At 47.4% G+C, this 12,423-nt stretch overlaps 2 protein-coding genes across 2 annotated transcripts in view; both read right to left on the bottom strand.

Annotated features, from left to right (window-relative positions):
- Positions 1-10,542, bottom strand: part of LOC124024150 (C-myc promoter-binding protein-like) — a gene marked incomplete at its 3' end in the record, with an annotated part of 100,696 nt that extends 90,154 nt beyond the window's left edge. Inside the window, 3 exon segments of the mRNA XM_046338147.1 lie at positions 2,557-2,626; positions 4,735-4,981; positions 10,222-10,542. Coding sequence (XP_046194103.1) covers positions 2,557-2,626; positions 4,735-4,981; positions 10,222-10,529 — 625 coding nt within the window.
- Positions 10,543-11,665: 1,123 nt separating this feature from the next.
- The window catches only part of LOC124024149 (C-myc promoter-binding protein-like), a 9,003-nt gene continuing 8,245 nt past the window's right edge, over positions 11,666-12,423 (bottom strand). Inside the window, exon 7 of the mRNA XM_046338146.1 lies at positions 11,666-11,733. Within this exon, the coding sequence (XP_046194102.1) occupies positions 11,666-11,733 (68 nt within the window). The remainder of the gene's footprint in view (positions 11,734-12,423) is intronic.

Here is a 12,423-nt window from a genome sequence, read left to right as displayed (position 1 = left end):
TCACCAGCCAACCAGAGAGACTCCAAACCCTGTTATAAACATGAATGACTCACCAGCCAACCAGAGAGACTCCAAACCCTGTTATAAACATGAATGACTCACCAGCCAACCAGAGAGAATCCAAACCCTGTTATAAACATGAATGACTCACCAGAATGACTCAAACCCTGTTATAAACATGAATGACTCACCAGCCAACCAGAGAGAATCCAAACCCTGTTATAAACATGAATGACTCACCAGCCAACCAGAGACTCCAAACCGTGTTATAAACATGAATGACTCACCAGCCAACCAGAGAGAATCCAAACCCTGTTATAAACATGAATGACTCACCAGCCAACCAGAGAGAATCCAAACCCTGTTATAAACATGAATGACTCACCAGCCAACCAGGGAGAATCCAAACCCTGTTATAAACATGAATGACTCATAACCAGAGAATTAGCATAAAAATGACAAGTACCACAATGTACCCGCCCCAAAAAGTACCAAAAACCTTTTATCAGTCAAAATGAGCAGTTGGAGACTTTTGTCTGTGAATGCTGGCTATAGAAGTCTCATGTCTTTTCTGAGCAGGAGGATTGGAGGGAGCCTCCAGTATCATGTATTTTCCTGTACAGGAGAGCAGGAGGATTGGAGGGAGCCTCCAGTATCATGTATTTTCCTGTACAGGAGAGCAGGAGGATTGGAGGGAGCCTCCAGTATCATGTATTTTCCTGTACAGGAGAGCAGGAGGATTGGAGGGAGCCTCCAGTATCATGTATTTTCCTGTACAGGAGAGCAGGAGGATTGGAGGGAGCCTCCAGTATCATGTATTTTCCTGTACAGGAGAGCAGGAGGATTGGAGGGAGTCTCCAGTATCATGTATTATCCTGTACAGGAGAGCAGGAGGATTGGAGGGAGTCTCCAGAGGAACATCAGGGGTTGCGTCCCAAATGGCCCCCTATTCCCTATTGTAGTGCACTACTTTTGACCGAGGCCTATAGGGAATAGGGTGCCAATTGGGACAATGAATCAGTCAAATGGAATGTCAGCCTGTCCATCAATGGGGCTCATTGTGTTTCAGATGAAAAGAACTGGCCAGAGGGCCTCTGCTTATCAGTCCCTCTTCTTAAATAAAGGTTAAATAAACACATTTAGTTTAAATCAGTGTGAAGCTACCAGACTACAGGGCCTGGGACAGTGACTGGGCTCTATGAGGATAGTACTGTTCCAACTGTGTCTGACACTACCAAGAGACAACAGCACGTCACGTATACAGCAGCCCACGTAATGCTAATGGCCGTTAAACAGGTAGTTGCAGTTCTTGGTTGTGGCCATGTGTATATGATATACCATGACAAATGTCTGTTTTAAAGACTGGCAATAATATCATCGTGACTGCGGAGATATTCCACCTCCCGTGTGTTGGTTTGCAGGAGATACATACGGAGATATTCCACCTCCCGTGTGTTGGTTTGCAGGAGATACATACGGAGATATTCCACAACCGTGTGGTGGTTTGCAGGAGATACATACGGAGATATTCCACCTCCCGTGTGGTGGTGTGCAGGAGATACATACGGAGATATTCCACCTCCCGTGTGGTGGTGTGCAGGAGATACATACAGAGATATTCCACCTCCCGTGTGGTGGTGTGCAGGAGATACATACGGAGATATTCCACCTCCCGTGTGGTGGTGTGCAGGAGATACATACTGAGATATTCCACCTCCCGTGTGGTGGTGTGCAGGAGATACATACGGAGATATTCCACCTCCCGTGTGGTGGTGTGCAGGAGATACATACGGAGATATTCCACCTCCCGTGTGGTGGTGTGCAGGAGATACATACGGAGATATTCCACCTCCCGTGTGGTGGTGTGCAGGAGATACATACAGAGATATTCCACCTCCCGTGTGGTGGTGTGCAGGAGATACATACGGAGATATTCCACCTCCCGTGTGGTGGTGTGCAGGAGATACATACGGAGATATTCCACCTCCCGTGTGGTGGTGTGCAGGAGATACATACGGAGATATTCCACCTCCCGTGTGGTGGTGTGCAGGAGATACATACTGAGATATTCCACCTCCCGTGATGGTGTGCAGGAGATACATACGGAGATATTCCACCTCCCGTGTGGTGGTGTGCAGGAGATACATACTGAGATATTCCACCTCCCGTGTGGTGGTGTGCAGGAGATACATACGGAGATATTCCACCTCCCGTGTGGTGGTGTGCAGGAGATACAGACTGAGATATTCCACAACCGTGTGGTGGTGTGCAGGAGATACATACTGAGATATTCCACCTCCCGTGTGGTGGTGTGCAGGAGATACATACTGAGATATTCCACCTCCCGTGTGTTGGTTTGCAGGAGATACATACTGAGATATTCCACCTCCCGTGTGGTGGTGTGCAGGAGATACATATCTAAGGGTCAGGGGTTTCTACAGATGCATACGGAGATATTCCACCTCCCGTGTGGTGGTTTGCAGGAGATACATATCTAAGGGTCAGGGGTTTCTACAGATACATGTCGTTTCTCCTCTTCCGGGGACGATCACTCACCTGCCTTGTAGGCTATGGTGTTGGGTTTGGCCACAGACTTCTTGTAACACAGATAGACAGAGGAACCCCACTGAAAACAGAGATGACACATGTTGTTTGGTCTGGAATCACACCACACTCTTTCTTTCCAAACACACAGCGCCGGGAATCAGGGGAGGTGACAGTGTGGGGTCAGGGGAGGTGACAGTGTGGGGTCAGGAGAGGTGACAGTGGAGAGGTCAGGGGAGGGGACAGTGTGGGGTCAGGGGAGGTGACATTGGAGAGGTCAGGGGAGGGGACAGTGGAGAGGTCAGGGGAGGGGACAGTGGAGAGGTCAGGGGAGGGGACAGTGGAGAGGTCAGGGGAGGGAACAGTGGAGAGGTCAGGGGGTGACAGTGGAGAGGTCAGGGGAGGTGACAATGGAGAGGTCAGGGGAGGGGACAGTGGAGAGGTCAGGGGAGGGGACAGTGGAGAGGTCAGGGGAGGTGACAGTGGAGAGGTCAGGGGAGAAAACAGTGGAGAGGTCAGGGGAGGGGACAGTGGAGAGGTCAGGGGAGGGGACAGTGGAGAGGTCAGGGGAGGGGACAGTGGAGAGGTCAGGGGAGGGGACAGTGGAGCGGTCAGGGGAGAAAACAGTGGAGAGGTCAGGGAGGGGACAGTGGAGAGGTCAGGGGAGGGGACAGTGGAGAGGTCAGGGGAGGGGACAGTGGAGAGGTCAGGGGAGGTGACAGTGTGGGGTCAGGGGAGGGGACAGTGGAGAGGTCAGGGGAGGGGACAGTGGAGAGGTCAGGGGAAGGGACAGTGGAGAGGTCAGGGGAGGGGACAGTGGAGGGCTCAGGGAAGGTGACAGTGGAGAGGTCAGGGGAGAGTGTTTTACAGTAGGGTGTTTGATAGAAGAGTGTTTTACAGTAGGGGGTTGGTAGAAGAGCATTTTACAGTAGGGGTTTTGGTAGAAGAGCGTTTTACAGTAGGGGGTTTGGTAGAAGAGCATTTTACAGTAGGGGGTTTGGTAGAAGAGCGTTTTACAGTAGGGGGTTTGGTAGAGGAGTGTTTTACAGTAGGGGTTTGGTAGAAAAGCATTTTACAGTAGGAGGTTTGGTAGAAGAGCCTTTTACAGTAGGGGGTTTGGTAGAAGAGAGTTTTACAGTAGGAAGTTTGGTAGAAGAGAGTTTTACAGTAGGAGGTTTGATAGAAGGGTTTTACAGTAGGGGGTTTGGTAGAGGAGTGTTTTACAGTAGGAGGTTTGGTAGAAGAGCCTTTTACAGTAGGGGTTTGGTAGAAGAGAGTTTTACAGTAGGGGGTTTGGTAGAAGATAGTTTTACAGTAGGGGGTTTGGTAGAAGAGAGTTTTACAGTAGGAAGTTTGGTAGAAGAGAGTTTTACAGTAGGAGGTTTGATAGAAGAGTTTTACAGTAGGGGGTTTGGTAGAAGAGTGTTTTACAGTAGGGGGTTTGGTAGAATAGCGTTTTACAGTAGGGGGTTTGGTAGAGGAGTGTTTTACAGTAGGGGGTTTGGTAGAAGAGCCTTTTACAGTAGGGGGTTTGGTAGAAGAGAGTTTTACAGTAGGAAGTTTGGTAGAAGAGAGTTTTACAGTAGGGGGTTTGGTAGAAGAGAGTTTTACAGTAGGGGGTTTGGTAGAAGAGTGTTTTACAGTAGGGGGTTTGGTAGAAGAGCATTTTACAGTAGGGGGTTTGGTAGAAGAGAGTTTTACAGTAGGGGGTTTGGTAGAAGAGAGTTTTACAGTAGGACGTTTGTTAGAAGAGCGTTTTACAGTAGGAGGTTTGGTAGAAGAGAGTTATGGGGTTTGGTGTGGGTGTTGGTGTCTCTTGTCATGAAGTAATGAGGAGTTTTGGTGTCTCTGTCATTAAGGAACGAGGGGGTTTGGTGTCATTAAGGAACGGGGAGGGTTGGTGTCTCTGTCATTAAGTAAGGAGGAGGTTTGGTGTCTCTGTTACAGCCATTATTGTTTGGCTAACCCTCCTCCTGGATAGCTACCCTCCTGCAGGATTGTGCTCCAGCCCTGCTCTAACACGCCTGATTAAGCTAACCAAACTAACTCTCTCTGTTAACACATAGCATCCATGTTATCCATCCCTCCCTCCCTCCCTCCCTCCCTCCCTCCCTCCCTCCCTCCCTCCCTCCCTCCCTCCCTCCCTCCCTCCCTCCCTCCCTCCCTCCCTCCCTCCCTCCCTCATCTCACCATACTGCTGTTGAGGTTCTTGTCCACCTTGCAGAAGGTGTGTGGTGGCGTCTCTCCCTTGCCGGGGATGATGACACAGATGTCTGTGACGGCCAGGGCGGCGTAGGTCTGGCTCTCCGTGGCGCGCCGATACGTCACGTAGATCCTCTGGGAGGAGGTGGAGCTTATGTTGGCAGGGCGTCCGGAGGGCGTGGTCTGGATGATGTGGCAACCCTGCTTCAACCTCTCCTTCCACTCGTACAGAACACTGGGAGGAGGAGAGGAATCTGTCATTTAGCTACGACCCTAACCATGACCTCTAACCCTGACCCTGCTTCAACCGCTCCTTCCACTCATACAGAACACTGGGAGGAGGAGAGGAATCTGTCATTTAGCTACGACCCTAACCATGACCTCTAACCAGGACCTCTGACCCTGCTTCAACCGCTCCTTCCACTCATACAGAACACTGGGAGGAGGAGAGGAATCTGTCATTTAGCTACGACCCTAAACATGACCTCTAACCCTGACCTCTGGCCCTGCTTCAACCGCTCCTTCCACTCATACAGAACACTGGGAGGAGGAGAGGAATCTGTCATTTAGCTACGACACTAACCATGAACTCTAACCGTGACCTCTAACCCTGACCCTGCTTCAACCGCTCCTTCCACTCATACAGAACACTGGGAGGAGGAGAGGAATCTGTCATTTAGCTACGACCCTAACCATGATCTCTAACCCTGACCTCTGACCCTGCTTCAACCGCTCCTTCCACTCGTACAGAACACTGGGAGGAGGAGAGGAATCTGTCATTTAGCTACGACCCTAACCATGACCTCTAACCCTGACCTCTGACCCTGCTTCAACCGCTCCTTCCACTCATACAGAACACTGGGAGGAGAGGAATCTGTCATTTAGCTACGACACTAACCGTGACCTCTAATCGTGACCTCTAACCGTGACCTCTAACCGTGACCTCTAACCCTGACCCTGCATCAACTGCTCCTTCCACAATATCAGTTGTTTATTCATAAAACCCTAGACCTGTTTTTTTTTCATTGAAGTTGTTAGGTTTATGTCCCATCCTACATTCTTTAAAAATAATATCACCTAATAGCAGGGACAGCACCATCTAGTGATCAGAACCTGGTAATATCAGGATGTGGGAGGGATCATAAATGACTTCAATGACTCATTTATCTGAACAGGGGGGAGGGGGACACTCAAATTGACTAAGAATACATGACGTAATATGAAGAAACTATACTCCAAGCAGCAGGCTCCATACTACTTGTTAAACATAGAGAACTGATACTTTATACTTGTTGTTTGGGGTGGGAATCCATGGGTGGCGTTTTGACCCAAAAACAAAGCTATTCCTCATGTCTTACTCTTTGTTAGAAAAAAAAGTTAGGTCCACACTGTGACGCTCAGAGGCTTAGTCTTCACTGCAACACAGCAGAGATCAGTTCAGGCAAAAAAACAAGATGTTGAAACACGTTCTGCTGATCCTAATATTTATCATTCTGTGAGCTAAAACCTCTCTAAAACTAAGAGGTTGGAGCAAGGACCTATTTCCATTAGCTAAGTAGTGGTGATGGACAGCTACGGTTTCCATAGTAACCGCAAGGTATATAAACAGTTCACTGCCAGTTGGATCTCCTCTCAGTCAAAGATGTGTCTAATTAACCAGTCTGCTATAGTTGGGTCTCATTCAGAGATGTGTCTAATTAACCAGTCTGCTATAGTTGGGTCTCCTCTCAGTCAGAGATGTGTCTAATTAACCAGTCTGCTATAGTTGGGTCTCAGTCAGAGATGTGTCTAATTAACCAGTCTGCTATAGTTGGGTCTCAGTCAGAGATGTGTCTAATTAACCAGTCTGCTATAGTTGGGTCTCCTCTCAGTCAGAGATGTATCTAATTAACCAGTCTGCTATAGTTGGGTCTCAGTCAGAGATGTGTCTAATTAACCAGTCTGCTATAGTTGGGTCTCAGTCAGAGATGTATCTAATTAACCAGTCTGCTATAGTTGGGTCTCAGTCAGAGATGTGTCTAATTAACCAGTCTGCTATAGTTGGGTCTCAGTCAGAGATGTATCTAATAACCAGTCTGCTATAGTTGGGTCTCCTCTCAGTCAGAGATGTGTTTAATTAACCAGTCTGCTAAAGTTGGGTCTCAGTCAGAGATGTGTCTAATTAACCAGTCTGCTATAGTTGGGTCTCCTCTCAGTCAGAGATGTGTCTAATTAACCAGTCTGCTATAGTTGGGTCTCATTCAGAGATGTGTCTAATTAACCAGTCTGCTACAGTTGGGTCTCAGTCAGAGATGTGTCTAATTAACCAGTCTGCTATAGTTGGGTCTCAGTCAGAGATGTGTCTAATTAACCAGTCTGCTATAGTTGGGTCTCAGTCAGAGATGTATCTAATTAACCAGTCTGCTATAGTTGGGTCTCAGTCAGAGATGTGTCTAATTAACCAGTCTGCTATAGTTGGGTCTCAGTCAGAGATGTATCTAATAACCAGTCTGCTATAGTTGGGTCTCCTCTCAGTCAGAGATGTGTTTAATTAACCAGTCTGCTAAAGTTGGGTCTCAGTCAGAGATGTGTCTAATTAACCAGTCTGCTATAGTTGGGTCTCCTCTCAGTCAGAGATGTGTCTAATTAACCAGTCTGCTATAGTTGGGTCTCAGTCAGAGATGTGTCTAATTAACCAGTCTGCTATAGTTGGGTCTCAGTCAGAGATGTGTCTAATTAACCAGTCTGCTATAGTTGGGTCTCAGTCAGAGATGTGTCTAATTAACCAGTCTGCTATAGTTGGGTCTCAGTCAGAGATGTGTCTAATTAACCAGTCTGCTATAGTTGGGTCTCAGTCAGAGATGTATCTAATTAACCAGTCTGCTAAAGTTGGGTCTCAGTCAGAGATGTGTCTAATTAACCAGTCTGCTATAGTTGGGTCTCAGTCAGAGATGTGTCTAATTAACCAGTCTGCTATAGTTGGGTCTCAGTCAGAGATGTATCTAATTAACCAGTCTGCTAAAGTTGGGTCTCAGTCAGAGATGTGTATAATTAACCAGTCTGCTATAGTTGGGTCTCAGTCAGAGATGTGTCTAATTAACCAGTCTGCTATAGTTGGGTCTCAGTCAGAGATGTGTCTAATTAACCAGTCTGCTATAGTTGGGTCTCAGTCAGAGATGTATCTAATTAACCAGTCTGCTAAAGTTGGGTCTCAGTCAGAGATGTGTCTAATTAACCAGTCTGCTATAGTTGGGTCTCAGTCAGAGATGTGTCTAATTAACCAGTCTGCTATAGTTGGGTCTCAGTCAGAGATGTATCTAATTAACCAGTCTGCTAAAGTTGGGTCTCAGTCAGAGATGTGTCTAATTAACCAGTCTGCTATAGTTGGGTCTCAGTCAGAGATGTATCTAATTAACCAGTCTGCTATAGTTGGGTCTCCTCTCAGTCAGAGATGTGTCTAATTAACCAGTCTGCTATAGTTGGGTCTCAGTCAGAGATGTGTCTAATTAACCAGTCTGCTATAGTTGGGTCTCAGTCAGAGATGTGTCTAATTAACCAGTCTGCTATAGTTGGGTCTCAGTCAGAGATGTGTCTAATTAACCAGTCTGCTATAGTTGGGTCTCAGTCAGAGATGTGTCTAATTAACCAGTCTGCTATAGTTGGGTCTCCTCTCAGTCAGAGATGTATCTAATTAACCAGTCTGCTATAGTTGGGTCTCAGTCAGAGATGTATCTAATTAACCAGTCTGCTATAGTTGGGTCTCAGTCAGAGATGTATCTAATTAACCAGTCTGCTATAGTTGGGTCTCAGTCAGAGATGTATCTAATTAACCAGTCTGCTATAGTTGGGTCTCAGTCAGAGATGTATCTAATTAACCAGTCTGCTATAGTTGGGTCTCCTCTCAGTCACTAAAGCTGTCTTGATTTCCTCCAACTGAGGAAGTGCAACTGATCTACATTTACCTACCCCAGGTCATAACTACCCCAGGTCATAACTACCCCAGGTCATATCTACCCCAGGTCATATCTACCCCAGGTCATAACTACCGCAGGTCATAACTACCCCAGGTCATACCTACCCCAGGTCATAACTACCCCAGGTCATAACTACCCCAGGTCATATCTACCCCAGGTCATAACTACCCCAGTATATATCTACCCCAGGTCAAAACTACACCAGGTCATAACTACCCCAGGTCATATCTACCCCAGGTCATATCTACCCCAGGTCAAAACTACCCTAGGTCAAAACTACCCCAGGTCATAACTACCCCAGGTCAGTGAGTGGTGGTTTGTCTAACTACCTCAGGTCATAACTACCCCAGGTCATCTCTACCCCAGGTCAAAACTACCCCAGGTCATAACTACCCCAGGTCAAAACTACTCCAGGTCATAACTACCCCAGGTCAGTGAGTGGTGGTTTGTCTAACTACCTCAGGTCATAACTACCCCAGGTCTTCTCTACCCCAGGTCAAAACTACCCCAGGTCAAAACTACCGCAGGTCATAACTACCCCAGGTCAGTGAGTGGTGGTTTGTCTAACTACCTCAGGTCATAACTACCCCAGGTCATATCTACCCCAGGTCAAAACTACCCCAGGTCAGTGAGTGGTGGTTTGTCTACCTACCCCAGGTCATATCTACCCCAGGTCAGTGAGTGGTGGTTTGTCTAACTACCTCAGGTCATAACTACCCCAGGTCATCTCTACCCCAGGTCAAAACTACCCCAGGTCAAAACTACCCCAGGTCAAAACTACCCCAGGTCAGTGAGTGGTGGTTTGTCTAACTACCTCAGGTCATAACTACCCCAGGTCAAAACTACCCCAGGTCATATCTACCCCAGGTCATGTCTACCCCAGGTCATATCTACCCCAGGTCAAAACTACCCCAGGTCATAACTACCCCAGGTCAGTGAGTGGTTGTTTGTCTAACTACCTCAGGTCATAACTACCCCAGGTCATATCTACCCCAGGTCATAACTACCCCAGGTCATAACTACCCCAGGTTTGTCTGCCTACCCCAGGTCAGTGAGTGGTGGTTTGTCTACCTACCCCAGGTCAGTGAGTGGTGGTTTGTCTACCTACCCCAGGTCAGTGAGTGGTGGTTTGTCTACCTACCCCAGGTCAGTGAGTGGTGGTTTGTCTGCCTACCCCAGGTCAGTGAGAGGTGGTTTGTCTGCCTACCCCAGGTCATAACTACCCCAGGTCATAACTACCCCAGGTTTGTCTGCCTACCCCAGGTCAGTGAGTGGTGGTTTGTCTGCCTACCCCAGGTCAGTGAGAGGTGGTTTGTCTGCCTACCCCAGGTCAGTGAGAGGTGGTTTGTCTACCTACCCCAGGTCAGTGAGTGGTGGTTTGTCTGCCTACCCCAGGTCAGTGAGTGGTGGTTTGTCTGCCTACCCCAGGTCAGTGAGTGGTGGTTTGTCTGCCTACCCCAGGTCAGTGAGAGGTGGTTTGTCTGCCTACCCCAGGTCAGTGAGAGGTGGTTTGTCTGCCTACCCCAGGTCAGTGAGTGGTGGTTTGTCTCGTCCTCGTCTGTAACACAGGAAGATCTGTGGCGCCATGAGACTTCCGTTGTTCAGGTCAGCTGACAGGCCGGACGGTGTGGATTCCACGCACGTGTACCCAGGAGGCACCTCTTCCCCCAGCGAGCGCATCACCACAGCGACGTCGGTGATGGGCGGCTTGGGTTTGGCCGTCTTGTGGCAGACATCGTGGAAGTGGAACTCCTGCTCCAGTGGCGTGGAGGAGTCGGTCAGACCAGCCAGCACGAAGTAGTCTGCTACACGAGGACCCTTGTCCTCCATCTCCCATCACTGGGTAGGTCTGGAGGAGAGAGAGATGCAGAGAGAGAGAGATATGCAGAGAGAGACAGAGAAACAGAGAGAGAGAGAAACAGAGAGAGAGAGATGCAGAGAGAGACAGAGAGAGACAGAGAGACAGAGAGAGAGAGAGGCAGAGAGAGAGAGATGCAGAGAGAGACAGAGAGAGAGAGAAAGAGAGAGAGAAAGAGAGACAGAGAGAGAGATAGAGAGAGAGAGATGCAGAGAGAGGGAGAGAGATTCTATGCCATCAAAAGGAACATACAATTCAACATATCAATTAGGATCTGGCTAAAAATACTTGAATCAGTCATTGCCCTTTATGGTTGTGAGGTCTGGGGTCCGCTCACCAACCAAGACTTCTCAAAATGGGACAAACACCAAATTGAGACTCTGCATGCAGGATTCTGCAAAAACATCCTCTGTGTACAACGTAAAACACCAAATAATGCCTGCAGAGCAGAATTAGGCCGATACTCGCTAATTATCAAAATCCAGAAAAGAGCCGTTAAATTCTACAACCACCTAAAAGGAAGCGATTCCCAAACCTTCCATAACAAAGCCATCACCTACAGAGAGATGAACCTGGAGAAGAGTCCCCTAAGCAAGCTGGTCCTGGGGCTCTGTTCACAAACACAAACAAACCCCACAGAGCCCCAGGACAGCAGCACAATTAGACCCAACCAAATCATGAGAAAACAAAAAGATAATTACTTGACACATTGGAAAGAATTAACAAAAAAACTGAGCAAACTAGAATGCTATTTGGCCCTACACAGAGAGTACACAGCGGCAGAATACCTGACCACTGTGACCGACCCAAAATTAAGGAAAGCTTTGACTATGTACAGACTCAGTGAGCATAGCCTTGCTATTGAGAAAGGCCGCCGTAGGCAGACATGGCTCTCAAGAGAAGACAGGCTATGTGCTCACTGCCCACAAAATGAGGTGGAAACTGAGCTGCACTTCCTAACCTCCTGCCCAATGTATGACCATATTAGAGACACATATTTCCCTCAGAATACACAGACCCACAAAGAATTTGAAAACAAATCCAAAATCCAAAAAGAGAGAGAGATAAAAAGAGAGAAAGAGAGAGAGGTGTTCAGATAATTAGCCTGCTACACATCTCCACACTCTGGGTCTGCACACTCTGGGTCTCCACACTCTGGGTCTCCACACTCTGGGTCTGCACAGAGTGACAGCATATATAGAGAGAACGCATGGACAGAGTTATACCCATATATCTGCAATGCATTCCTGTTTGTTCCCGTCATGGAATAGATATGTAGTTCAGCTTAAAATAAGTACCGAGAAGAGAGAAGTGGAAACACATGACCTGTACAACCTGTTATAATAGATACATAGAGAGGACCTGTAGATAATAGATACATGACCTGACCTGTACAACCTGTTATAATAGATAGATACAACCTGTTATAATAGATACATAGAGAGGACAGACATGACCTGTACAACCTGTTATAATAGATACATGGAGAGGACAGACATGACCTGTACAACCTGTTATAATAGATACATGGAGAGGACAGACATGACCTGTGTTATAATAGATACATGGAGAGGACAGACATGACCTGATACATGTTATAATAGATACATGGAGAGGACAGACATGACCTGTACAACCTGTTATAATAGATACATGGAGAGGACAGACATGACCTGTACAACCTGTTATAATAGATACATGGAGAGGACAGACATGACCTGTACAACCTGTTATAATAGATACATGGAGAGGACAGACATGACCTATACAACCTGTTATAATAGATACATGGAGAGGACAGACATGACCTATACAACCTGTTATAATAGATACATGGAGAGGACAGACATGACCTGTACAACCTGT

This window comes from Oncorhynchus gorbuscha, unplaced genomic scaffold (genome assembly GCF_021184085.1).
Source record: "Oncorhynchus gorbuscha isolate QuinsamMale2020 ecotype Even-year unplaced genomic scaffold, OgorEven_v1.0 Un_scaffold_1747, whole genome shotgun sequence".
In the NCBI taxonomy this organism is placed as follows: Eukaryota; Metazoa; Chordata; class Actinopteri; order Salmoniformes; family Salmonidae; genus Oncorhynchus; species Oncorhynchus gorbuscha.
This window is presented reverse-complemented; position numbering and strand designations above follow the sequence as displayed.